The sequence below is a fragment of the Chiloscyllium plagiosum genome, chromosome 10 (assembly GCF_004010195.1).
Source record: "Chiloscyllium plagiosum isolate BGI_BamShark_2017 chromosome 10, ASM401019v2, whole genome shotgun sequence".
Lineage (NCBI taxonomy): Eukaryota > Metazoa > Chordata > Chondrichthyes > Orectolobiformes > Hemiscylliidae > Chiloscyllium > Chiloscyllium plagiosum.
This window is the reverse complement of record NC_057719.1, coordinates 61,437,474-61,464,081: the sequence shown is the minus strand read 5'-3', so window position 1 is coordinate 61,464,081 and position 26,608 is coordinate 61,437,474. Positions and strand designations below refer to the sequence as shown.

The window sequence follows — 26,608 nt, the reverse complement described above, 5'->3', positions numbered from 1 at the left end:
GGGGTGGGGGCGGAGAGGTCAGGAAGAAGATTGCAGGTAAGGAAGGCGGTGCTGAGACATGGTGGGGGGAGGGGAAATGAGGAAACTGGAGAAATCTGATTTCTCCAGTTTCCTCATTTCCCCTCCCCCCACCTTGTCTCAGTCAAATCCATCGAATTCAGCACCGCCTTCCTAACCTGCAATCTTCTTCCCGACCTCTCCGCCCCCACCCCAGTCTGACCTATCACCCTCACCTTGACCTCCTTCCACCTATCACATTTCCAACGCCCCTCCCCCAAGTCCCTCCTCCCTACCTTTTATCTTAGCCTGCTGGACACACTTTCCTCATTCCTGAAGAAGGGGTCATGCCCGAAACGTTGAGTCTCCTGCTCCTTGGATGCTGCTTGACCTGCTGCGCTTTTCCAGCAACACATTTTTAGCAATGTTTATGTGAAGACTAACTAAGATTTCGAAGCTCCCCTCATAGCTAATACCTTGCAAACCCGGCAACTCCTGGTAAACCTTTTCCGTACCTTCTCCAAAACCTCCATGTTCTTGTAGTGTGGCAACCAGAACTGTTCGTAATATTCTTACTAAAGTTCTGTACAGCTACAGTATGACTTGCCAATTTTTATAGAGAAAGAGAAAGAAAAAAAAATTGAGAGCAGTTTGGTGCCTTGGGTGAGAATATCTTTTACATCACTCTCAGTCTGTGCATAGATATTCCTGACATTAACTTAGATCTGGTTATGAATCTCTCTGTCCAGGCACTACAAGCATTTTCACAACATCTGGCAGCATGTCATGGCCACAAAGTGGGCTCAATGAATATCTGTGCTAAGACAGCTTACTGCATTATCTGGAAGAAGAGGGAATAATGCTGTCATTTGCCCCTCCTCGTTCAATATCCCTAATGTTTGGCTCCTTATGTGCACAACATTGTAGCTGACACAAACAAAAACAGAAGTTGCTGGAAAAGCTCAGCAGGTCTCACAGCATCTGTGAAGAGAAATCAGAGTTAATGTTACAGATCCCGTGACACTTCTCAGAACTGAGGGTAGCTCAGAAAATATCAGTTTATATGCAGAAGATCGAGTGGGGTAGGGGTAAGGAGTAAATGATAGGTAGGGATAGAGCCCAAAGAGAGAGAGGAATAGTTGGACAGATAAGGGAGTCGATAACGATCTGGCTGGGAATGTAAATAGCTGTTAATGGAGGCTGTCAGTGGCTAACAATAGTGTGTAGTGGCAGACTATGTGATAACAAGGCCTGGTGTGTGTGGTCAGAGGCTAGGACATGGGACAGTTCAGGCCTTAAAATTATTGAACTCAATACTCAGTCTGGAGTGCTGCAGGGTCCCCAAGTGGAAAATGAGATGTTGTTCTTCCAGCCTGCGCTGAGCTTCACTGGAGCACTGCAGCAAACCTGAAATGGAGATGTTAGCTCGGGAACAGGGTGGTGTGTTAAAGTGATAGACAACTGGAAGCTCAGGGGTTTTTTTTGCAGATAGAACATAGATGTTCTGTGAAGTGGTCACCAAGTTGTAACTGTCCATCAGCTGACCAGCAGTGGCTGTGCCTGTAAGGCACAAAACACACACAAGGTCAGTGCTATAGGATAGCCATGGAAGCATGCTTGCCTGTGTGCTGAACTTTGCATGAGCTCGTGACCAATATTGTTTTACTTTAAAACCCCAAAGAACAATGATTTCTGAAGCTCATTCCTTTACAGGTCAAGTCTCTTTCCCCTCCTACTCTAAGTATGTGCACAACCATTTTCTTCCCCATTGCACACTTAAAGTTTCCATCATATTGGAAGTTGACAATGAGTATCTTCAGCCAGTGATTTCCAGACCATCTAAAATGTGTCAGTGACCTCTAGATATTCACATTCCCTTCATAAAAGCCCGTCGCGTACACTGCACAGGCTTCCCACTTCTTTAAGACCCCACCCAACCCTTCTACGTACACCTACACCTGTATACCCTTCCCAGCAAGATGCTGGCAAATGATGTGATTGTGCCATGTGTGGTCATGCACTTACCCTTCTCCCTTGAAGCCAGGATGCTGCTGACTGTGGATGACCCCACCTCTGACATTACACCCTTCCCAGCCATGCTTTACTGTATCCTGAACTTGCAAATCATGCTGTGTCCACTTCAAAATGATACAGTGCCCTTCCCCAAACTCTGAAGGCCCCAGTGCCAGAGAGTAACCTGCCTAGGCTCAGTCCCATGGTAGTAATTGCCCTACAGCCCTGTCTGTTTGCTGCAGAGCCAACAGACTGACAATACCCTGAACAGCGGAGGCATGGATCCCTGACCACTGAAAGCCTGGGCATAATCAATGCTCTTAACTGATATGGAAAGCTGGACTTGATTGTGCCTGGATCCCAAGATGGGAGTTCATTGAGGACTACTTCCTATGAGTTGGATACACAGCTGCCTGTTTGCTTCAGTGTGTTTGCTACATGAGCTATTGGCATATGGAGCAGTTGTGAGATTGACATAGCACACTGCCCTTCTACAAAAATTGTGCCCTCCATGCTGAGGATTACTCAGCAGCAAGGCCAGTTGTCTGTTTTTGTGGCTGCTCCAGTTGGCACAGCAAGGCAAGTTGGGGATGCTATAAGAATGTACTCAGGTGACAAATGAGCAAGAGCTAAGAGAACAAGTGAACAGCATGAAAATACAGCCAAGTCCAATCAGCAAGCTGGGTACCTGTGCCTGTGTGAAAACTCTGCACTACAACCTTTCACTTCTAGTTGCTGGTCCACTCTGCAATGCAAGCCAGTGCTTCCAGGGCACACTGTTAGCACATCAAAGGAGTACCAGCATGGTCATGAGAGGTTCTTAGGTGCTGGATGCCAATGTCTGTGCAGGATGAGTACATGTGACTGGTGCCCATTGATGCCCTGGGACATGGTTTAGTCATTTGCAACATGGAAGTTGTTTAGAGCAAATAGTGAGCTGAATCCACCAGTTGTCCATTCTGGTTTCCTTGTCAAGTTTTTCTGACATTAGGCTTGTTTGGTGAGTTTGGTAAGAGGAAAGTCTGAATGCTTGTGAGGCAGGTGTTTCTTTATCAAGGCATTTAACAATTGTTAATATCTGTAAATTGCCATCTTGTCACTGCCTAGAGAGAATCTCTCCAGTGAAAGCAAAAAATGCAGATGCTACACTGTATTAGAATAGCTTGGTACAGACACAACTAATTCTGGAACACAAGTTTTTATTACTGTCACTGGAATATTGTCAGAGGCCATAGCCTTTGCAGTATCTTGTGCCTTCTGTTGTTTCCGGCTATCATCTGAAGTGAATTGAATTTGCTGAAGACTGGCTTTTGTGAAGCTGAGGAACTCAGCGAGAGGCTGAGATGAATCATCCAGTCGGCACCATTGGCTGAATATTATTACAAATGCTTCAGCCTTGATGATGTGCTCAGCTACTTCATCATTAAGGATGGGGACGTTTGTTGAACCTCCTCTTGTTAGATGTTTAATTATTCATAACAGTTCATGATTGGAGGTAGCAGGGGTAGAGTTTGGATATGACCTGGTGGTTGTGGGATTACTTAGCCCTGTCGATTATATGCTGCTACCACTGTTTGCCATACTCGCAAGATTTTGAGCCAAAGGAGCAGAAGCCCATTCAACCCAGTCAAGTTTATTTGGCATTCAATGAGATCATGGTTAATCTGATATTTTCATATCTTTTCCCCATAAACCTTGATTCCCTTACTAATTAAAAATCTGTCTCAATCTTGAATATACTTAACGATCCAATCCCTACAGTCCTCTGCAGTAAACAATTCCATAGATTCACAACCCTCTGAAAGAAGAAATCCATCTTCATCTCTGACTTAAATGAGTGACTCCTTATTTTGTGGTAATGCCCTTTTATCCTAGACTCTCCCACAAGGGGAAACAATCGTTATGCACCCCTATGAAGTCACCTAACAATGTTATATGTTTCAATAAAATTGCCTCTCGGTCTTCTAAACTCCAATGAGTACAGGCTCAAACTACTGAACACCTCCTCATAAGATAGTCTCGACCATTTTGAGGAGCAACTTAGTGAACTGCCTCCAATGTCATCATATCTGTTTTCAGAGAAGGGTACCAAAATTGTTAACAGTATTCTGGGTTTGATCTAAATTGTCTCCTGTATAATTTAGCAAAACTTCCTTATTTTTATCCTGCAATCCGTTTGAAATAAAGGCAAGCAATCTATTTGCCTTCTCTCCTACCTTGGAATTTGAATGCTAGCTTTACACGAGGACTTCTAAATCCCTCAGTACTGTAGCTTTTTGCAGTCTTTCTCCATTTGAATAATAATCAGTTCTTCTTTCCTTCCTGCCATAGTGCATAATTTCACACTTACCCATACCTTATTCCATCTGCCAAGTTTTTCACTCATGTAACATATCTATTATCCTTCTGCAGACGCTTTGTGTCATCCTTACCACTTGCTTTCCCTTCTATTTTTGTGTCATCTGCAAACATGGCCATTATACATTCACCTTCCTCATTCAAATTATTAATAAACATTGTAAGTAATTGTGGACAGAGTAGATGTTGACAAGATCTTTCCACTCCAGAGTATAATTACTCCAGGGAAAATAAGAGAGCACTCGTGTGGAACTAAGAAGCAAATTAATTTATTTTCTAATAAAATAGTAAGTGTCTAGAATTTACTATCCCAGTAGTTTGTGGAGGCTAGATCACTTAAAGTATTTCAAGAGGAATTGAGGGCTATGAGGAGCTGCCAAATGGGATACAGAGTAATATATTGGCATGGATTGAGAATTGGTAGACAGACAGGAAATGGAGAGTGGGAATAAATGGGTCTTTTCTCAGGTGGCAGGCAGTGATGAGTGGGTCACTGCAAGTATCAATGTTTGGGCACTGGCTATTCATGACAATATATAAATGACTTGAATGAAAGACTTGATTGAAGGACCCAAGTACAACATTTCTAAATTTGCTGAAGCCATAAAACTGAGTTGGATTTTGAGTTGTGAGGAGGATACAAGGAGACTTCAAAGTGATTCACACAGATTTATTGAGTGGGAAAATACATGGCAGATGAAATATGACATGCTAAAATGAAGTTGTACTCTTTGGTGTGAAAAACAGAAAGACAGTATATTATTTAAATAGTGATACGTTAGGAAATGTGTGTGTACAAAAGGATCTGGATATATTTGTACACCATTCAGTGAAAGTAGCCAGACAACCAATTTGGAAGGGAAATGGCATTATGGCTTTCATTGCAATAGGATTTGAGTTCAGAAATAGGCTTTTTCACTGTAGTTAAACAGGACCTTGGTGAGATGACACATGGAGTTTTGGTCTCTCTATGTATCCCATAGAGGAAGTGCACTGGTACTGGATTCCTGATGAAGGGCTTATGCCCCTGCTCCTCGCATGTTGCCTGACCTGTGCTTTCCCAGCACCACACTCGACTCTGGTACTGGAGATGTCAGGGCTGAAAAATGAGAAGAAATTGGTTTGACTGGGCATGTCATTACAAGAGTTTAGAAGGATAAGAGATGAACTCATTAATTTACATAAAATTCTTGCAGACTGGACAGACTAGATGAAGAAAGGATGTTTTCCCTGGCTGAGAGTCTGGAATGAGGGGTCATAGTACAAGGATACGGGGTAGGCCATTTAGGATTGAGATGAAGGAATATTTCTTCACGCAGAGGGTAGTGAACCTCTGGAACTTGCTACCACAGAAACCTGTGGAGACCAAGCCACTGAATAGGGTATTTTTTAAAGGTATCAAGAGGTATCGGGAGAAAGCAAGAATATGATATCGAGGTAAAGGATTAGTGATGGTCATGTCAAATGGGAGAGCAGTCTTCAAGGGCCAAATGATCTACTCCTGTTCCTAAATTCTAATTCTGTGTTTCTGTGAAAGAGGAGTTGAGGTCTGGGGCAGATCAGTTCTGATTTTGTTGAATTGGACAGGCTTGACCAGCTGAATGGCCTAACCCTATTTCTTTATTTCTTATGTTCATATGTTCTTATGTTACACAGATGTTGGCATTGATTAAGTATATTGAGCAGATATAAAAAATAATTCTGAGATACTGGTAAGGAAGAAAGATTTACAGAATGCAATGTTGCATATATATAAAGTCTTCTATTGAGTAAAATATTGGCATTTTCTTTACCATCTGGCGTCTGAGGGATTTAATATGCTACTGAAATTCTTCTTGCTCCATTACCACCTCAGTAATCAGCCATTAATGTAAATATACACCTATTTTTTCTCTACTTGCTGGTATTGTCCCTTGACTTGCAAAGACAGACATATACAGTGTCAATACTCTCAGCTACACTTGCCATTCTGTGCCAGTTTTAAGTCCAGCATCATGCCATTTAGGCGCCTGCTGTTAGAACCATTTAGTCACTTTTGGAAATGCAGTGATCAATGATAGTAGTTGGGGCCTCTGCTGTCATGCACTGGGTGCCTCTTCATTGACTCTGGTACCTGCTCATAACAAATGACGAGGATTGACAACATTTTCTCACATTTCATTTGTGATTTTTCTGATATCCACGGCTTCATATTACAACATTCAACAATGTACCAGATTTCCTTGAATCATTTCCAGCAATGTAAATGTGCTCCTGCAATGATCCTGTGTCTTTTGACTTCCTTTGTAACTGTGAGTCTTGCCTTCTTGATAATGTCCTCTCATTGATTGGCAAGAAGTAGCACCCTTCATCATGCTCTTGCCATATGAAAAACATATTCAATGATATATCACTGAACTTGTGAATTACCTGTCCTCCAAATGCAACCATTCTTTTAACACATCCATTTTTTAGTTTCTTTTCTGATGACTCCATTTATGAGGTTTTTAAATTCCGTGCCCCTTCCTCTTTGAATATGATACTGCATATTTGGTAGCTGCATATGGTTAAATACTGAGTAAAGGTCCATATTCAAGAGTCAAAGGAAAGGATAGAAGGAGATTGTTAGATACAGAATAATCTTTCATCTACAGTGTCCCATTAAACACCCTAGAGTAGGTGCAGTACTGGCTTAGATATAAAGTTATTTACATTTTTTTCCTTCCCAGCATTTTCTGCACTTGCCAGGTCTTCACTGGACACTGAAATAACTCCACACAGACCAGTATCCCATCACCAAGTCATCCTTTATTTACACATGCATACTACTGGTCTGGCTTCCTCAGAGCCAGCTCTCAAGAGTGACCAGAACCTCTGACACTCCTGTTTGTTTTTTTTTCTTAACCCCCACACTACCGCTTCACTGCGGTAGTGCTTATTTTTTCCCCAACACCCATAGTGTGTGTGTGCAGGTGTGAGACACAGTGAGAGACACAAGGTGTACGAATCTTTATTCAATTTCCACCACCACGAAGAAAGGACACTCATGTTTGTATCTGTCAGCCAAGACTCTCTGATTGGACCAGGCTAACAGCCCTAATCAGGGAAATCTTATTCTGTGAGGTCCATCTGGCTGACCTCTTTATAAGCACTACAGGCACAAGCGTGAAAATCCTCTGCAATGTGTTTTAGGGAAAGAAATCTGCTAAGCGTACCCCATCCAGCCTATGTGTGATTCCACACCAATAGAAATGTCAATGAGTCTTAACTCCCCTCTAAAATGGCCTAGCAGGCCAGTCAGTTTGAGTTTCTTGGAATGTGCAATAAATAGAAGCCCAGATAGCAATGCCCACATCCCATGAATGAATGACTAAAAAAGATAGCTTGGAAAGGGGTGCACAGAAGCCAGGGAAAAAACAGTCCACGTGTGTCCAAAGCCAAAATTAGGAGCTGAAGAGTTCACAATCACACAGTCTATATAAAGAAAACTGAAGTATTAATTAGCCAAAAGATAGTAAAGGTATTCCCATGTAATTTATACCTCAAGGACGAGCCACAATACTGTGCAAAATTAAAGTAAATTCTGGAGGGCTACATCATACATTTTGAGTTGACCATCAGAAAGGTGAATTAGCCTTCAAGATTGCTTAAGATCAGGGAACCCTTGAGGAAAATAAAAGGTAGAATTGAATTCATAGCTTAAATTAGTGTTAAGTCAATGTTTGTTTTTTTAAATATTTATAATAAAACTTGTGTTTGTGCAAAGAATGTGAAATCTTGTCATTACTTCTGTTGGTTAGTTGCTACATTCAAGTTCTTTCTTTAAAAATTAATCATTGCTAACCGCAGTGCAACAGTAGAAATGCCTTAGCAAAGGAAATGACCATTGCTGAAATGACCCCTTCAGGGAACCATTAGAAAGGAGGGCCTCCCCAAAACTAGCCACCAGAGTTTGCCTGGCAGTCTCTCCACAGAGTGGTGAAGTTATCTGACTTGACAAAATGTCAGTGTGTCAGGATATGGTGCTCATGACATCAGTCTCCCTTCCCATCACCTTTTCCATCATATTATCAGTTGTCTTGCCTCCCAGCCAGTGGTCATAGAGCTAGGGAAATTCATTCTATGGTTTTGTCTTGTTTCTCAAGAAATTTCTGACTCTTGAATCATAAACTGGCCTACAAAATCAGAGAAAGTTTAGACAGACTAAAACATATAAAGGGCATATTTATGGATGCCTTTACGGATTCATGAGAAAATAAATCCAAACCTCAATTTGTGTTCCTCTCATACTTATACTTCTAGTCCTGAATATTAAAACATTATTTTCAAATTCAGAGCAATAAGCTTGCATCTCAGCATGGATGATTAGCTATGACACTTGGGTGAGTTTTCCAGTCTTTGGTCAGAACTCTGAATGGATTGTGGTGTGGAAGCAGAACATTGAATCATAACACAAAGAAACTAACATGGCCATCTTTGCTCTGCATGTGCACCACCTCTTGTAGGTTTAATGCTAATGGAAGCTACAAACAAATCTGCACTCCATGCTAACTTGGCCTCTAAACTGAGCCTCTAAACTAAAAAGTGTGGCAGCAGGGAAGCAAACAAGAAATGGAAGGAGCAGAGGAAATAGTAATGATCATGCCGTTACATCACTGCTGTGTACAAGGAAAAACACTGCAGTCTGACTCCTTTTTGTTCATTGACTCTCTTATAATTTACCCAATCTATCATAACATTACACAAACGGTTTAATTAAGTAAATAAATTTACACCAAATGATGACATTGCTTTTCAATAAAAATAATGGAAATAAAATGAAAATGAGAACTGGATGCTTTTACTACTTGTGCCATTTCTGGCTCTTATGAAGGAACTGAATTTAATTCCCTTTCATTTATTACAATATAAGGTTTAATTTACACAGGGAGTCTGGGTAGCTGTGAACATTCAGCAGTTTGGATCTGTCATAGCGAAAGTTATACATTAAACTATAAAAACAAATGAAAAAGTATTTAACATTGCCATCATTTAGTTTGAATTGATATATGCACAAGAAACTCAAAAGTTAATTGTAAAAATAGTTTTTTTAAAAAAACTGGAAAAGAATTTGATGTTGGTTTCATCTGAAGTGAACAATCTGATACAGAAAATGATAGAATAAAATATCAGTGATGCATAGAGTTTAATCCAGGAAATTTTGTCCCCTGTGCTGCATATTACTCCATCTCAATTGCATATTAAACAACCCTATCAAAAAAGGCATTGGCATCTGCTGTGCTGCCACAAATTGTGAATTAAATGAAATTGATGTCCTCTGTCGTATATTTATGAAGACAGACCATTCTCAGAAGTATTCCGCTTATGAAGAATTTATGATTGCAAACTGTTCCTGAACAAAAAGTGGCAATAAATTCTTTTTTTAAACACCCCTCTCAGGGTATTGAGTCTGCTGTTGCTGGTAAATTTGTCACAGCAGAAAACAATAGCTAAATCTGAATTCCTCTGTGAGGCTTTATATTATTAGTATTCCCATGGTATAAGGAACTGGTTTGTCAGAATTTTTCATCCAACATTTTCTTGAATAGATTAGTCTGATACTATTTGTGTACAATGATTTCATTGTATTTGGATGCCATACGCCTTCCCACACCCAGTGTGCCGACTATTGCTCCCAAAATTGCCAAAGATTATTTTATGCTGTGGGTGGACAGTTTAATTTGTGGGGATTTATCATCTAATTGATAGTTTCAATTTGGCTTCTTTTGTTTTTAGATGTTTGTTAATTGTTGTTAATTAATGCAGTACAGTAATTTAAAAAATTATTGAAATAACACACTGTTTTTGTTCGTTTACACAGCAGGTACACTGAACTGTGTCTCAAACTTGATTTTTAATTGGACTTTTTTAAAGGCATTAGTGTTTCTAGCCAGTACCTTTACCAATAAGTGATGATTTGTCAATAGCAACCTTAAAAACAAATCACAGTATGCAAAGCTAATTGATATTTTCTTTACTGTATCAGAGAACGCTCGGAGAGAAAACCCAGCACACAGTAATGGGGCCGAGTGGGGCAGGAACATGTGATCTTCTGTCACCTGAAAGCAGTAGCCTGGTGAGGCAGCTGGAGGTCAGGATCAAAGAGCTTAAATGTTGGATGAGAGATACAGAGCTTTTCATCTTTAATTCCTGCCTGCTGCAAGAAAAAGAAGGGACAACAGAGGTCCAGAAAAAACTGCAGCATTTTAAGGTAGCTGATCAAATAATGTCCTTTTAATGTATTTTATGGTCCACACATGGCAATTCATTAATGTTTTATGGCAAACAAAAGCCATGAATAGTGAACAAAAATAAAAGTAGTTTTTAGAAAAGGAAGGAACAAGTATTTTAGAATATTGCATGGCATATTGCCAATTTGCATAAAAATAATTGTAATATTAGACATTTGTTATGGGATTTTTGTGATGAAGGTAGGAAGCAAAAATTGAAGAACTACAGCAATATCTCTTTTGCCTGCCTTGTAACAGTGTTTTCCTGAATGATTCATAATACAACAAAGTCCTATATTATTCAGGTATTCTGTCGTTCTCAATATATTAAGACTCAGTGTCAGATACATATATGGCAGGAAAAATATTCCAAATGTTAATGACAACATTGAGATGCGTAGTTACTAAACAAAACAAAAGACAAAGAACTGTGGATTCTGGAAACCAGAAATTAAAACAGAAATAGTTGGGAAAACTGGGCAGCACCTGTGGAGAAAAAGCAGGGTTAATATTTTGGGAGCAGTGACCCTTCTTCACAACAGAAGGTGAGTTATCCCAAGGTACTTCCTCAAGATGGCTAATTCAAAAGTAGTATTGACAGAAGAGAAGCAGCTTTTCTCAGTCAATAATTGATGCATACTCCAGAAAAGGGAATGGCTTGATAAATCATTCTCAAACATTATTCAGCATGCAGGAATCTGATCTGAACAGATTTGATGTAAGTATATTGCAGTGAGTCTTCATCAATATTCAACAAGATCATTTGCTGAACTCCTGCATCAACTCTACTTACCCATCTTACCTCACCCTTCGATTGACTTAGTGCCCAAATATCAGTCAATTTCATTCATGAATATAGTCAACTAAGTACATTATAGGGTTGAGAATTCCTCAAGATTCACAACCTTGTAAGTGAAGAAGTCTCCCTTTATGTCATCGTCCTGGTTGGTCAACGTCTTATCCTGAGATTGTGAGCCCCAGCTTCAAACTTTTCGACCATGGAAAGCAGCCTCATTCCTGATGAAGGGCTTCTGCCCAAAACGTCGACTTTCCTGCTCCTTGGATGCTGCCTGACTTGCTATGCTTTTCTAGTGCCACACTTCTTCAATCCTCACTTTCTCCTCACTTCTCTTCCTTGTCCGGAATCTATCCTGTCAAGCTCTCTAAGAATTTTGTATATTTCAAGATCATCTTTGTTTTCTAAATTGCAGAGGATAAAGACCTATTCCACTGAATCTCTCCTCAAAGGACAGTGCTTTCATCCCTAGAATTGGTCTAATGAAGGAGCAAATTTCTGCAGATGCTGGAACCTGTAATGAAAACAAATGCTGGAGATCACAATGAGTCAGACAACATCCATGGAGAGACAGCAAGCTAACGTTTTGAGATAGATGACTTTTTGTCAGAGCTCTGATGAAGAGTCATCTAGACTCGAAATGTTAGCTTGCTCTGTCTCCATGGAATGATCAAATTAACCTTTGTGAAGACCATAAGACTTAGGCCGTTCAGCTCATCGGGTTTTCTCCTCCATTAAATCGTGGCTGATAAATTTCTCAACTCCATTCTCTTGCTTTCACCCCGTAACCCTTGATCCCCTTAATACTCAAGAACCTATCTACCTAAGTCTTAAAGTATACTCAATGACTTGGTCTCCACAGTCTTCTGTGGCAATGAATTCCATAGGTTCACGACTTTCTGGCTGAAGAGGTTTCTCCTTATCTTCATTTGAAAAAGTCTTCCTTTTACTCCAAGGCTGTACCCTTGGGTCCTAGTCTCTCAGTGGAAACATCTTCCCAACATGTACTCTGTTCAGGCCATTCAGTATTCTGTATGTTTCAATTAGATACCCCTCATCCTCCTAAACCCCATTGAGTATAGACCCAGAATCTTCAAACATTCCTCATATGACTAGCTTTTCATTCTTGGGACTATTCCCGTGAAACTCCTCTGAACCCGCTCCAGGGCCAATACATGCTTCCTGAGATATGGGGCACAAAACGGCGCACAATACTCCAAATGTGGTCTGACCAGAGCCTTATAGAGCTTCAGAAATACATCCCTGCTTTTATATTCAAGTTCTCTTAAAATATATGCCATCATTGCATTGGCCTTCCTCAACCTGCAAGTTTACCTTGAGAGAATCTTGGACTAGAACTCCGAAGTTTCTTTGCACCAGACTTCTGAATTTTCTCTCCGTTTAGAAAATAGTCCACGCCTCTATTCTTCCTACCAAAGTGCATGACTTCATACTTTCTCACATTATACTCCATCTGCCACTTCTTTGCCCACTCTCCTAACCTGTCCAAATCCTCCTGCAGTCTCTTTGTCTCCTCAATGCTACCTGTCCCTCTACCTATCTTTGCATCATGTGCACTCTTAGCTGGAATGCCTTCAGTTCCTTCATCTAAATCGTTAATGTACAAAGTGTAAAGTGTGGTCTCAAAACACTGAGCCTTGCAGAACACCACTTGTCATTAGCTGTCAACCTGGGAAGGACCCTTTTATCTCCTTTCTCTGCTTTGACCAGACAATCAATCTTCTATCCATGTTAGCACCTTGCCTCCAGCACCATGGACCCATATCTTACTCAGTAGCCTCCTGTGTGGCACCTTCCTGATGAAGGTTTATGCCCAAAACATCGATTCTCCTGCTGCTTGGATGCTGCCTGACCTACTGTGTTTTTCCAGCATCACACTCTCTCCTTGGTTTAACCTGCTCATTACTTCCTCAAAGGGTTCTAACAGATTTGTCAGGCATGACCTCCCCTTGATGAAACCATGCTGACCTTGCCCTAGTTTACCATACACTTCATTCAGAATTCTCATCCTTCACAATGGATTCCAGGATCTTACCCACACTGAGGTGAGGCTAATTGGTCTGTAATAGTCTCTCTTTTGCCTACTCCCTCTTTAAACAGGGGCGCCACATTAGCAATTTGCCCGTCCTCCTTGACTCTAGCACTTCCTGAAAGATCATCACTAATGCTTTCTCTATCTCTTCTGCTGTTTCTCTTAGAACTCTGGGGTGTAGTCTATCCAGTCCAGATTATTTATCCAACTTCAGGCCATTCAGGTTTTCTAGCACCTTCTACTTGATGATGGCAACTATACCCAGCTCTACCCCCTCACTCTCTTGAATTTTTGGGAACACTGACACTAAGTAAATATTCAGTTCTTTAGCCATTTCCTTGTTCCCCACTACCTTCTCTTCAGCATCATTTTTCAGTGGTTCCATGTCCATTTTTGCCTCTCTTTTGCCTGTTTCTATCTAAAGAAACTCTTTCAGTCTTCCTCTGTATTACTGGCAAGCTTACCCTCATATTTAAATTCTCTCTCCTTATTTCTTTTTTTGTTGCCCTCTGTTGGTCTTTGTAAATTACACAATACTCTGATTTTTCACTGCCCTTCCCCACATTATGTGCTTTCTCTTTTGCTTTTATGCCATCCCTGACTTCCCTAGTCAGCCATGGTTGCCTCATCCTCCCTGCACCATGCTTCTTTTTCCTCAGGATGAATCTCTGCTGTGTCACCTGAATTACTCCCAGAAACCCCTGCCACTGCTGTTTACTGTCTTTCCTGCTACACTCCTCTTGCAGTCAATTCTACCCAGCTCCTCCCTCATGCCTCTGTAGTTGCCTTTATTCAGCTGTAAAACTATTACCTCTGATTCTATCTTCTCCTTCTCAAATTGCAGAGTAAATTCAATCATATTATGATCACTGCGTCCTCAGGGTTCCTTAACCTTAAGTTCCCTTATCAAGTCTGCCTCATTGCACAACACTAAATCCCATATTGCCTGTTCCCTAGTGGGCTCCACCACAAGTTGCTCCAAAAAGTCATCTTGTAGACATTCCACAAATTCCTTTCCTTGCAACTCGCTACCAACCTGATTTTCCCAGTTGACCTGCACATTGAAATAGCCCATGATCACAGTAACTTTGCCTTTCCTTCACATCTTTTCTAACTCCTGGTGTATCTTGCACCCCACTGTTTGGAGGCCTGCATGTAACTCCAACAGTGTTTTTTTTAACCTTAGTGATTCCTCAATTCTACCAATACAGATTCTACACTATCTGACCCAACTTTGTTTGTTACTATTGATTTAATTTTGGTTCTTACTCATAAGGCAACCTCACCCCCTCTGCCCACCTGCCTATATTTTCGATAGGATGTATATCCTTAAATATTCAGCTCCCAATCCTGATCCCCTTGCAGCCACATCTCCATGATGCCCATCACATCATATCTTGCAATTTGATTCCGTTGTCCTTCCTTCCCTCTAAGGCATCTCTCTTAGATGAGGAGATCAAAATATTACAAAATATTCAAGATACGAGATCAGCAAAATTTTATATAGTTGTACAGGACTTTATCATTCTTTTATTCCAATCATGTTGAATATACCATTTGCTTTCCTAATTATTTGTTGCAACTACAGGTTAACTTCTGTTAATTTGTGTGTAAGGTCTCTTTGAATTAAAAAAATGTGTGGGTAACGTGCTTTAGAAAATTATTCTGCTTTTACAGTCTTCTAACTTTCACATTTCCCAGCAGTATGCTCCATTTGTCAACAGCTTGCCAATCTGTATCCTTTTGCAGCCGTTTTATGTCCCATTCAGAACTTACTGTCACAACCCAGTTTATATCATCAGATAACTTCAACATTTGGTTCCCCACTTCAGCATTGTTGTACATTGTAACTACATGAGGCCCAAGCAGTGATTTTTGTGATACTCCACCTGTTGTAACTTACGGTTCTGAAATTTAGTTGTTTGGCATGGTGGCACAGTGGTCAGCACTGCTGCTTCACAGTGCCAGAGACCTGGGTTCAATTCCCACCTTGGGCAACTGTTGGTGTGGAGTTTGCACATTCTTCCTATGTCTGTGTGGGTTTCCTCCAGGTACTCCAGTTTCCTCCCACAGTCCAAAGATGTGTAGGTTAGGTGAATTGGCCATGATTGCTCGTAGTGTTAGGTGCAGGGGAATGGGTCTGGGTGGGTTGCGCGTTGGTGTTGACTTGTTGGGCCGAAGGGCCTGTTTCCACACTGTAAGTAATCTAATCTATTCTTACTGTGTCTGTTTTATTTCGGTATATTATCCACAATTCTATAAACCTATAGGGCCCATCAAAGATCAGCAAGGCAGCCATTGTGTGGAGCCGCAGGAGATGGGGGAGATACAAAACGAGTATTTTGCATAAGTGTTTACTGTGGAGAAGGATATAGAAGATATAGAATATGGAGAAATAGATGGTGACATGTTGAGAAATTTCCATATGACAGAGAAGGATGTGCTGGATGTCTTGAAAAGCATAAAGGTGGATACATCCCCAGAACATGTATCATAGAACTCTGTGGGAAGCGAGGGAAATGATTGCTGGGCCTCTTGCTGAGATATTTGTATCATCGATAGTCACAGATGAGGTGCCAGAAGACTTGAGGTTGGTTAACGTCGTACCATTATTTAAGAAAGGTGGTAAGGACAAGCCAGGGAACTACAGACCGGTGAGCTTGACATTGGTGGTAGGCAAGTTGTTGGAGGGAATCCTGAGGGATAGGATTCATACGTATTTGGAAAGGCAAGGACTGATTAGGGATAGTCAACATGGCTTTGTGCATGGGAAATCATGTCTCACAAACTTGATTGAGTTTTTTGAAGAAGTAACAAAGAGTATTGATGAGGGTAGAGTGGTAGATGTGATCTACATGGACTTCAGTAAGGCATTCGACAAGGTTCCCCATGGGAGACTGATTAGCAAGGTTAGATCTCATGGAATACAGGGAGAACTAGCCATTTGGATACACAACCGGCTCGAAGATAAAAGACAGAGGGTGGTGGTGGAGGGTTGCTTTTCAGACTGGAGGCCTGTGACCAGTGGAGTGCCGCAAAGATCGATGCTGGGTGCACTACTTTTCATCATTTATATAAATGGTTTGGATATGAACATAGGAGGTAAGGTTAATAAGTTTGCAGATGACACCAAAATTGGAAATGTGTGGATAGCGAAAAAGGTTACCTCAGATTACAACGGGATCTTGATCAGATGGGTCAATAGGCTGAGGAGTGGCAGATGATGTTTAATTTAGATAATTGCAAAGTGCTGCATTTTGGGAAAGCAAATCTTAGCAGGACTTATACACTTAATGTTAATGTCCTAGGTAGTGTTGCTGAACAAAGAGACCTTGGAGTGCAGGTTCATAGCTCCTTGAAAGTAGAGTTGCCGGTAGATAGGATAGTGAAAAATACTTTTGGTATGCTTTCCTTTATTGGTATAGGAGTTGTGGGGTCATATTGCGGCTGTAGAGAACATTGGTTAGGGCATTTTTGGAATATTGCGTGCAATTCTGGTCTCCTTCCTATCGGAAGGATGTTGTGAAATTTGAAAGGTTTCATAAAAGATTTACAAGGATGTTGCCAGGGATGGAGAATTTTTAGCGAGAGGGAGAGTTTGAATAGGCTAGGGCTGTTTTCGGTCGAGTGTCGAAGGTTGAGAGATGACCTTATTAAGGTTTATAAAATCGTAAGGAGTATGGATAGGATAAATAGATAAAATCTTTTCCCTGGGGTGGGGGAAGTCCAGAACTAGAGGGTATAGGTTTAGGGTGAGAGGGGAAAGATATAAAAGAGACCTAAGGAGCAACATTTTCACGCAGACATGGAAGTGGTGGAGGCTGGTACAATTGCAACATTTAAAAGGCGTCTGGATGGGTATATGAATAGGAAGGGTTTAGAAGGATATGGACCAAGTGCTGGCAAATGGGCTTAGATTAGTTTGGGATAACTGGTCAGCATGGACGAGTTGGATCAAGAGGTCTGTTTCCGTGCTGTACATTTTTATGACTCTATGACTCTAAACCCTTGTCTTGCACACTAACCTATTGTAGACAACTTTATTAAATGCCTTCTAAAACTTCAAACAATTGGTTGCCCCTTAAGCATTATGCTAGTTACACTCTGAAGAACTTGAACAAGATTGTTAAACAAAGTTCCCCTTTCATAAATCTATGTGGATCCTGCTGAAACATGTTGTGATATCGCAACTGCACTGCTGCCACATTTCTAATACTATGACAGGATAACTGTCTTGTGGTTCCCGTTTCCATTTTGACCAGAGGAGTTACATTTACTCCCATGGATTCTGGAAATTTTGTTAATTTCATGTAGAAAAATAGAGTGGAATCTTATACCTGCCACCCTGTTGAGTTTTATGGCAGGCACATATATGAGGGCAGGTATGGAGCAATTTAGAGGCCCTTCCACCATTTGCTTCTATCCTATTTAAGTATGCAGTGGGAAAGCCCATGGATAGCCTGGTATCAAATGAAGCTTGTCAAGTGCAGAGAATAACAAATAATGTTTATATATGGACTCCCAAGGACATGGGGGATGAGGAGTGTTTGCTTTTTCAAAGTCTCTTAATGCCTGCATGAGGAATCCAACATTGAGAAAGAGGTAACTGCTTAAAGCCACCTTCCCTCGCTGCAAACCACTTTCCATTATCACATATCTGCGCATAGGCCCCATTTTGAAGTGAGTCAAGAGTGTGGTGCTGAAAAAGCACAGCAGGTCAGGCAGCATTCGAGGAGCAGGAAAATCAATGTTTCAGGCAAAAGCCCGTCATCAGTCATTCCTGACTCTAATCTCTAGCTTCTGCAGTCCTCATTTTTGCCCATTTTGAAGTGAGGCCTTGTGCAAATGTCGTACCAGTATTCTCTGGTGGGGTGGCAGTTCCCAGCAGCTGGAATTTTGCCATGGGTCCCTTGGTCAAGATCACACTTTGGTAAAATAAAACTTGTTACTGACACAGTTTTTTATTAATTTGCAAATAAGCTATCCATTTGTACAAGGACAAGTTACCTCATGAATGATGAATCATTGCATGTTTCTGGATAATTTGCTCTATTCTTATTAGCTTTATGAAAACAGATCACAGGTCGGCTCACTGCTAATCCACTGTATGGCACAAACTACAGTGAATCTTATCAAAAGAGGTGATGTTGGCTTCTTCCAGGCTTCCCAGCCAATGGTTGAGACTGCCCCGTATACAAGATTCCACCTATATTTATTGCTATTTAAATTTAGATAGATTTGGAGCTGCAATATTTATGCTTATGAATGCAGCTTAGACAGGTTTTAATGAATATGGTATGCCTATTCAAACAGAGATTCAAGATCCCATTGCACCATTTATTTTGGACAATAATCTTTCCCCCAGTCACATAACCAAAATGTAGATTATAGATCAGTTCACTTCATTGTTCTTTCCGACCTTGGTGCGTGCAAATGGTTGCTGCATTCAAATATGTAGCATTTCAAAGTAATTTGTTGTGAAGTGTTTTAGGATATCCTGAAAGACATAATAAGATGCTATATAAATGCAAATTATTTCTTGCTTTATAAAAAAAGAATGATTTTGGTTTTGCCAGTGTTAAAATAGAAGATGTTCTGAATAATCAATGACATGATAGTGTTGATATTTTCTTTTTGGGACCCTGCTGGGTGCTTGATAGCACCCTCTGTAGTATATCTCTGTACTTGCAATATTGTATGCACCTTGCTATTTCCATTGCTGCAACATTTTTTGAGGCTTTCCTCTGGTAGTAGAATGAAGGGTTGGGAGTCCTGAAGATTGTACTGGGAGGAATGCTGCAAAAACTGAATTTAATGCTAAAAGCAACACTGGCTGAATGCACGTCTTTATTTAGTTGGAAATCAGCCATCATTTTGTAGCAAAGAAAAATACAACACGAATTGTGCATTACGACAAATACTGACCAAAAATTTGCTTCTTTTGCACATTAATTGCCTATTATATTTGTTAAGTCTGGTCATTTATAGCTTAAGTACCCTTGTAACAATATGATTATTCTTAATGACTGCCAATCATTACCTCTTATTCAAACCTTGAACAATTATTAGGTATGAACCCACGTCACTGAGTTTAATGTTGGAACTCAAGTCCTGCTATTCCTGGAGTCATCACAAAAGTTGAAGATTTTAAGAAAGTATGCAAAATTCCACAATTTACTTCTCTTTTCACATCTAGATTAACAGAAAGCACAGATCAGGTTCCTTACTTAATTTGCTTCTTGCTTTACTTAACGTGAATTACCATTTGTTACAAATAAGTAGATAATTACTACAGGTAAATAATTATGAACCATTGATATATAATGCTATTAATGAAAACTCTATAAACAGCTATAAAATTCCCCATAAACAGACAAAAAAAATCAGTCATATGGGTGGAGGGAAAACCGGAAAGCCCCTGTTCAGTGGCTTCACTGTGATGGTCCTTCTGGTTTGCCAGGACTTGTGGCTTTTTGATCTTTTTGCATATATTTTCACTTGTTTGCAGGTGGCATAGAGAATTGGTTTACAAATGCTAAGGTCTCTGACTTATTGGTTAAAAGCCACAGCTCATAGCAACTGATGAGGGGAAACAAACTGCAGATAGAAAGATAGCACTTTTTTTTCAGAATTACAACATCCATAAGAAATTCAGCTACCTGGGAGGCAACCAGGCAGAAGACAGGTAGAAGACCTTTGTCATTGATAACTTGTCACCACTCTACAGACCAACTTTAAAGATGTGGGGGCTACTGCAGACAATCTGGAACCAGATGGCGTGTATGAAGGGTGATTTGGCCATTCACAAAACAACAGAGTACCCAGCACTTGCAATGAGTGTTATCAGCTTGTTTTTTAAAAAATGCAATAATCTCTTCAACAATCCTTGTTTTTCCTGGAAATCTACCATCCTAACCTGCTCTGGCCTACTTGTGACTCCAGCGTCACAGCAAAGTGGTTGACTCACAACTGCCGTCAATCTAATCAGTTGTATCAATTGCTATGACGACCGACTCAACTCAGAAATGAACTCAAATGACCATTTGACATCAACCTAAACACCGGAAAGACAATGGCAGAAACAGCTCGGTCAATCCTGCAAAGTCTTCCTTACTAACATCTGGGGGCTAGTGCAAAAATCAGGAGAGCTGTCTCACAAATTAGTCAAGCAACAACCTGAGACAGTCATACTCACAGAATCATAACTTACAAACAATGTCCCAGATATCACCAACACCATCCTTGGATATTTCCTGTACCATTGGCAGGACAGACCCAGCAGAGGTGGCAGCACAGTGGTATACAGTCACGAGGGTATTGCCCTGGGAATCCTCAACCTTGATGCCAGCCCCCATGAGTTCTCATGGCTTCAGGTTAAACATGGGCAAGGAAATGTCCTGTTCATTACCATGTACCGTCCTCCCTGACCTGCTGAGTCAGTAGTCCTTCATGTTGAACAACACTTGGAGGAAGCACTGAAGATGGCAAGGGCGCAAAATGTACTTAGGGTATAGTATTTCACTCTCTCCCATCAAGAATGGCTCAGCGACAGCACTACCAATTGAGCTTGTTGAATCCTAAAGGGCAAAGCTGCTAGATTGGGTCTATGGCAGGTGGTGACGAAGCCAATAACAGGGTAAAACATACTTGACCTTGACTTTACCAATCTGCTAGTTGTATGTGCATCTGTCCATGACAATATCGGTAAGAGGGACCACCACATAGTCCTTTTGGAGACAAAGTTCCAGCTTCACATTGAGAATACTGTCCATCATGTTATGTGGCACTATCACTGTACTAAATGTGACAGACTTTGGATGGATCTGGCAAATCAAGACTGGGCATCCATGAAATGTTTGCCATTAACAGCAACAGAATTGTATTCCAGCACAATCTGTAACATTATGGCCAGGCATATCCCCCACTCAACCATTACCATCATGCCAGAGGATCAGCCCTGGTTCAACAGAGGATACAGGAGGCCATGCCAGGAACAGCACCAGGCACGCTTAAAGGTAAGCTGTCAACCTGGTGAAACTACAAAATAGGACTACTTGCATGCCAAACAGCATAAGCAACAAGTGATAGGCTGAGCTAAGCAATCCAATAACCAAACAGATCTGACCTAGGCTCCGCAGTGCTGCTATATTGAGTCATGAATGGTGATGGACAATTTTAAAAAGTCACAAGATAAGGAGACTCCATAAATGTACCCATTGGAAGAGCCCAACACATCAGTTCAAAAGTTAAGGCTGAAGCATTTGCAGCAATCTTCAGCCAGAAATCCTGAGGGAATCTACCTCACCCTCCTCCAGTGGCTCCCAGCATTTCAGCTACCAGTCTTTGGCCAATTCGATTCACTCCATGTGATATCAAAAAACTAGTTGGAGACAGCCCTCCTGAACAATTTTCTGCCACATTTTCTTGTTTACATTGGCATATTCCTCTTCCCAATTTCAGGGAACTGTTTCTCATTGTTGGCCCTTTTAGGCCAAAGCATCATACCCAGTGAAGCCTAAGTGAAAGAAAAACAAAGTTGGAATGTCCACACTGCATTTTGATAGTTCTTTCTTTACTTCTTTCTCCTCTGGAATGCATCGATTGTCATGTTTACATTGTCTTTTAAATGTTATAGTTGAAGTGGATTTATTAGGGATCATGCCAGCCAATCAATTGGAAAATCTGGAAGCCAAATGCAGTAGTTGGGTTAAAAAACCATGGACATGTATGGAAATGACGCATCTCATCCTGGCTACACCTCTATCCTCACTTCCAATCCTACTATGCCTCAGATTAATCTTTTTTTCCTTTATTCTTTTCAATTCAATCAGTACTGTCATGGAAACACAGAAGTGAGGCAAAAAACCTGGAATATCTTCCCTAACAGCATTGGGTGTACCGACACCACATGGCTAGCAGTAGTTCAAGCAGGCAGCTCCCCACCACATTCTCCAGGGCAATCAGGAATAAAGAACAAATGCTGGCCCAATCAGCAAAGCCCACATCCTGTGAATTAATAAATAAAAATATCACAAATCTGAAATTTAAATGATACAGCACAAATTTGGAAGACTAATCTTTAAAACATCAGCTTAGTGCTTGCAAAATCTTCAAAGTAGTGAATTAAGTTCTGTAACTGCCTTTATTTAATGCAGATAAAAAATTATTTTATAGTCGTGATTAACAAAATAGTGAAACCAAATAGGCTATTATTGGAAAGAGATATTGGCCTAAACTATTTACAGCTGCTTTGCATTTAAACTTTGTCCAGATATGTAAATAAAGAAGGTACTTGTTGTAAAAAATTAATATTCAAAAGAAATCACATGACCAACAATGAGCCAAGCCATCCATTTTAAAATTTCCACTCTGCAGCTTATTTTCTGTCAATTTTTAAAGTGTACAATACTGCTACTAATTTGTTAAGCATATTAGAAAAAAATCTAGCTTTGGTTTTAAGATGTGCTAAAGAATAAATTTTCCTTTTAATGTCAAAAGTGAACAGTACACATTACTTCAATTCACATAAGGTACATTTCGATGCATTTATTAATGTGAGACTGTCACATTAGCATAATAGAGTACAGAACTGAAAAGCACACTTGCTTCGATATGTTTTTAAAATCTTTCCATAAAACTGTCTGCGACCTTTAAGAAAATTTGTTTTTCTCACTTAGTGTGCATTTGCTCCCTTATCACTAATGCATTTGATTAGTCTTGCAGAATTTTTAGTACAGAGTGACTTATTTTAAAGCTTTTACAGGATCATACGTGATGTGCTGTGAACAAAAACTATTATTTTCCATTAAGATAACAGAAGCAATATAATGTTGTAACAGCATTTATAGAAAATCTCTTCAGTTTCCATCAGTAAATCTTTTATAGTTTATACTTAAATCCTTCTAAATATCAGGCTCAGCACTATGTTTTCCTGTTCCACTAATACAGGGAAGTCAACAAGCTGTGGTAAGGTAGAAAAATGATAAACAGGATAGCTGAGAGGAAATTGAAAATGCTGATCTGTGATATATTGGCCACATCAGTACTTTTGTTCATTTTCCTATTATTGGCTACTTTGACAGACATGTTTTAAAATAATATGGTTTTATTGTCTTTACTGCAAAAGAAAAAAAAAGATATTTGGTACAATTGTGAATAAAGTATCATACACTGAACTGGTAACCTATACACACATGGCACATTCTGAACAGCTAAGGGTGTTGCTTCACAATGAAACATGTCTGCAGAGACTTCACAGAATAACAGAACTGTTACAACACAGGCTCAGGAACAATTTACCTAGAGTCACTCCCACATCTTCTTCCTATAGGCTGCACATTCTTCCTTCAGTTTTACTTTTGGATAGGTTTCATTAATATTAGTCATTCCTTGACATCATTATTAAGAACTTGTAAAGTGTATTCTTAAAATATTTAAGTGGGCCTATTTCATGAAATTACATATTGATTTAGAACTTTTCATTATCTAGTGTAACTTTTGTCAGCTCACAAATGTATTGCTTTCAAACCTTGAATATATACATTTAAAATGATAATTTAACAAGTTTATATCATTCATAAGAATTATTTCAACACAGACAATTGAAAGTTTAACTTATATTCAAAATAAATTGGCTTTATTTCTATTATAAGCCAGTCACTGGAAAGGATATATATCATATATGAAATATGTGGTGCAAAATGTTTCATAGAATGAAATTATCGCTAGATTAAACAATGAAGTACTACTAAAGGAAGGAGGGTACATTTTATAGACGAAAGCATGAACTGTTTAAAGATCAATTTCTTGTGAATATCATATGAGTAATGAAAATTAGGGTCTAGAATTTTGCTTTAATATGCCATATATCATTATACACATATATTTGTGAGTATATTGTAGAAATTAGAACTTTATTTAATCAAAGTCTATGAAGACCCTGTGAAATATTTAGCATTGTTCAGCTTTGATGATAAATTGAGCTTTCATAAAATAATTGGTTATTTTATGAATTTTACAAGAATCTTAAGACACACACGCACACTTCTGACGAAATGTGCCAGATGCCAACTTAGTCAAAACATTAACCCACGTGCACATTTAGTATCCAGAAGTATGCAGTGTAGGCAGATCCTTACATCATGCAGATCTGACATGAGTACTACAATTTTGGAGCTCAACATTCCGGCTGACACACTCTGTTAAGCCTGAGCAGCTGAGCACCTTCAGGAAAACCTTCTCTCCCACCTACCACCTCTAAATAAGGGGATCATCAACTCCAAATGGGATAAATGATTCCTCCTCGCTTTTTCAATTCTACATGTCTTTGGTGCTTTCCATAATTGTCTCAATTCTCAGAAGTGGTTAAGCAGGTGATGAGGTACTTTCTACTGACTTCAAAGCCTCTGCACAAACTGATTGCTCATGATCTGGGTGCAATTGTCAGCTTGGAACAGAGTATGAGCAGAAACTGACATTTGCTTGAAGAGGGAAAGAAAGGCTCTTAGCAGAATGCCAAATCCACTCAATGTATTCAGCGAGGAATTTTCCTACTGACCCTCAGCAGTGGGCAAACTCATTTGAGGTATCTTCACTTTAGTAAGGAGGTAGTCATTTAAATCAGAAAATAGTGGTGTTGACAAATGCATTCGCTATGAACAACAAAGATCATATTTATGCTGTGATGTAACTCATGACTTGGGGTCAAATCCCACTCAGATGTGTGCAGCATACATACAACAAAAGCCTTGCTACCACCATAAAACCCTGAGGAATAGGAATAGGAATAGGCTATTTGGATTGTGGCTAATCTGATATTCCTTGGGTTCACTTTTCTATCCTTTTCCTGTAACCCTTTCTTTCCCCACTGATCAAGAAGCTCTCTCATCCTTAAGTGTACATAAGGACTCCGCTCCTACAGTTCTCTGTGGGAAGGAGTTCCAAAGACCCCCAATCCTTTGAAAGAAGAAATTCCACTTCATCTTAGTCTTAAATTGGTGCCCCTTTATTCTGAGTCCCTTAAGGATCCTATATGTTTCTCATTCTTCTCAGCTCCAATGAGTAGAGTCCCAACCTGTTTAGCCTTTGCTCATAAGACAATCCCTCCACACTAGGGATCACCTGAGTGAACTGCCTACAATTAAGTGATATCTTTCCTAAAATAAAGGGATCAAGACTGCTTACATTATTCCAGATGTCACTTCACTAGCACCTGTATATTTGCAGTAAGAGTTCCCTGACTCTTAAACTCCAAGCTCCTTGAAATGAGAACCAACTTTCCATGAGCATACCTGGTTATCTGCTACACCTGCATGCTAGCTTGAATGCACAAGTACCTCCAGTCCCTTTCTTGTTGCGTTTTCCCACAGTATATTCCATTTAACCAACATTTTGCCCACTTACGTAACCTATCTATCTCTATAAACCTCTCACAACCTGCCTTTCCACCTATTTTTGTGTTGTCTGCAAATTTGAATTTAATATTCAGTTTGAGAATAGGGAACCTGTGTTGGAAACAACTGTGTTTAATTTAAATAAAGGGAATTACAAATGAATGAGGATAGAGTTAGTTGAAGTGAACTAGGCAGATAGATTAGCAGGAATGACAGTAAACAAGCAGTGGCAGCCATTTAAGGAGGTAGAGTCATAGAATCATAAACACAGAAATAGACCCTTCGGTCCAACTCATCCATGAAGAACAAGATTCCCAACTACATTAAGTCCCATGCCTGCATTTGGTCCATATCCCTCTAAATCTTTCCTATTCGTGGACCTATCCAAATGTCTTTTAAATGTTATAACTGTACCTTCATCTACCTCGTGCAGTTCATTCCACGTATGAAACATCCTCTGTGTGAAAAGGTTGCCCCTCAGGTCCCTTTTAAATTTTTCTTCCCTCACCTATGTGCCCTCTATTTTAGAACTCCCTGACCCTCAGGAAAAGACCTTATCTATTCACCTTATCAATATCCCTCATGATTTTATAAACCTTTATAAGATCACCCCTGAATCTCCTACATTCCAATGAAAGAAATCCCAGCCTATTCCAGCCTGACCTTATAGCTCAAACCCTCCAATCCTGGCAGCATCCTGGTAAATCTTTTCTGAGCACTATGACTCTTTGAAAAAATACATCCCAGTAAG

The 26,608-nt window shown here is 40.0% G+C and overlaps 1 protein-coding gene across 5 annotated transcripts in view; it reads left to right on the top strand.

Moving 5' to 3' along the window:
• akap6 (A kinase (PRKA) anchor protein 6) overlaps positions 1 to 26,608 on the top strand; it is a 410,503-nt gene that overhangs the window by 334,140 nt on the left and 49,755 nt on the right. For all 5 annotated transcript variants that reach the window (XM_043697895.1, XM_043697890.1, XM_043697891.1 and 2 more), the window contains one exon: positions 10,373 to 10,597. In XM_043697895.1, the coding sequence (XP_043553830.1) occupies positions 10,373 to 10,597 (225 nt within the window). The remainder of the gene's footprint in view (positions 1 to 10,372; positions 10,598 to 26,608) is intronic.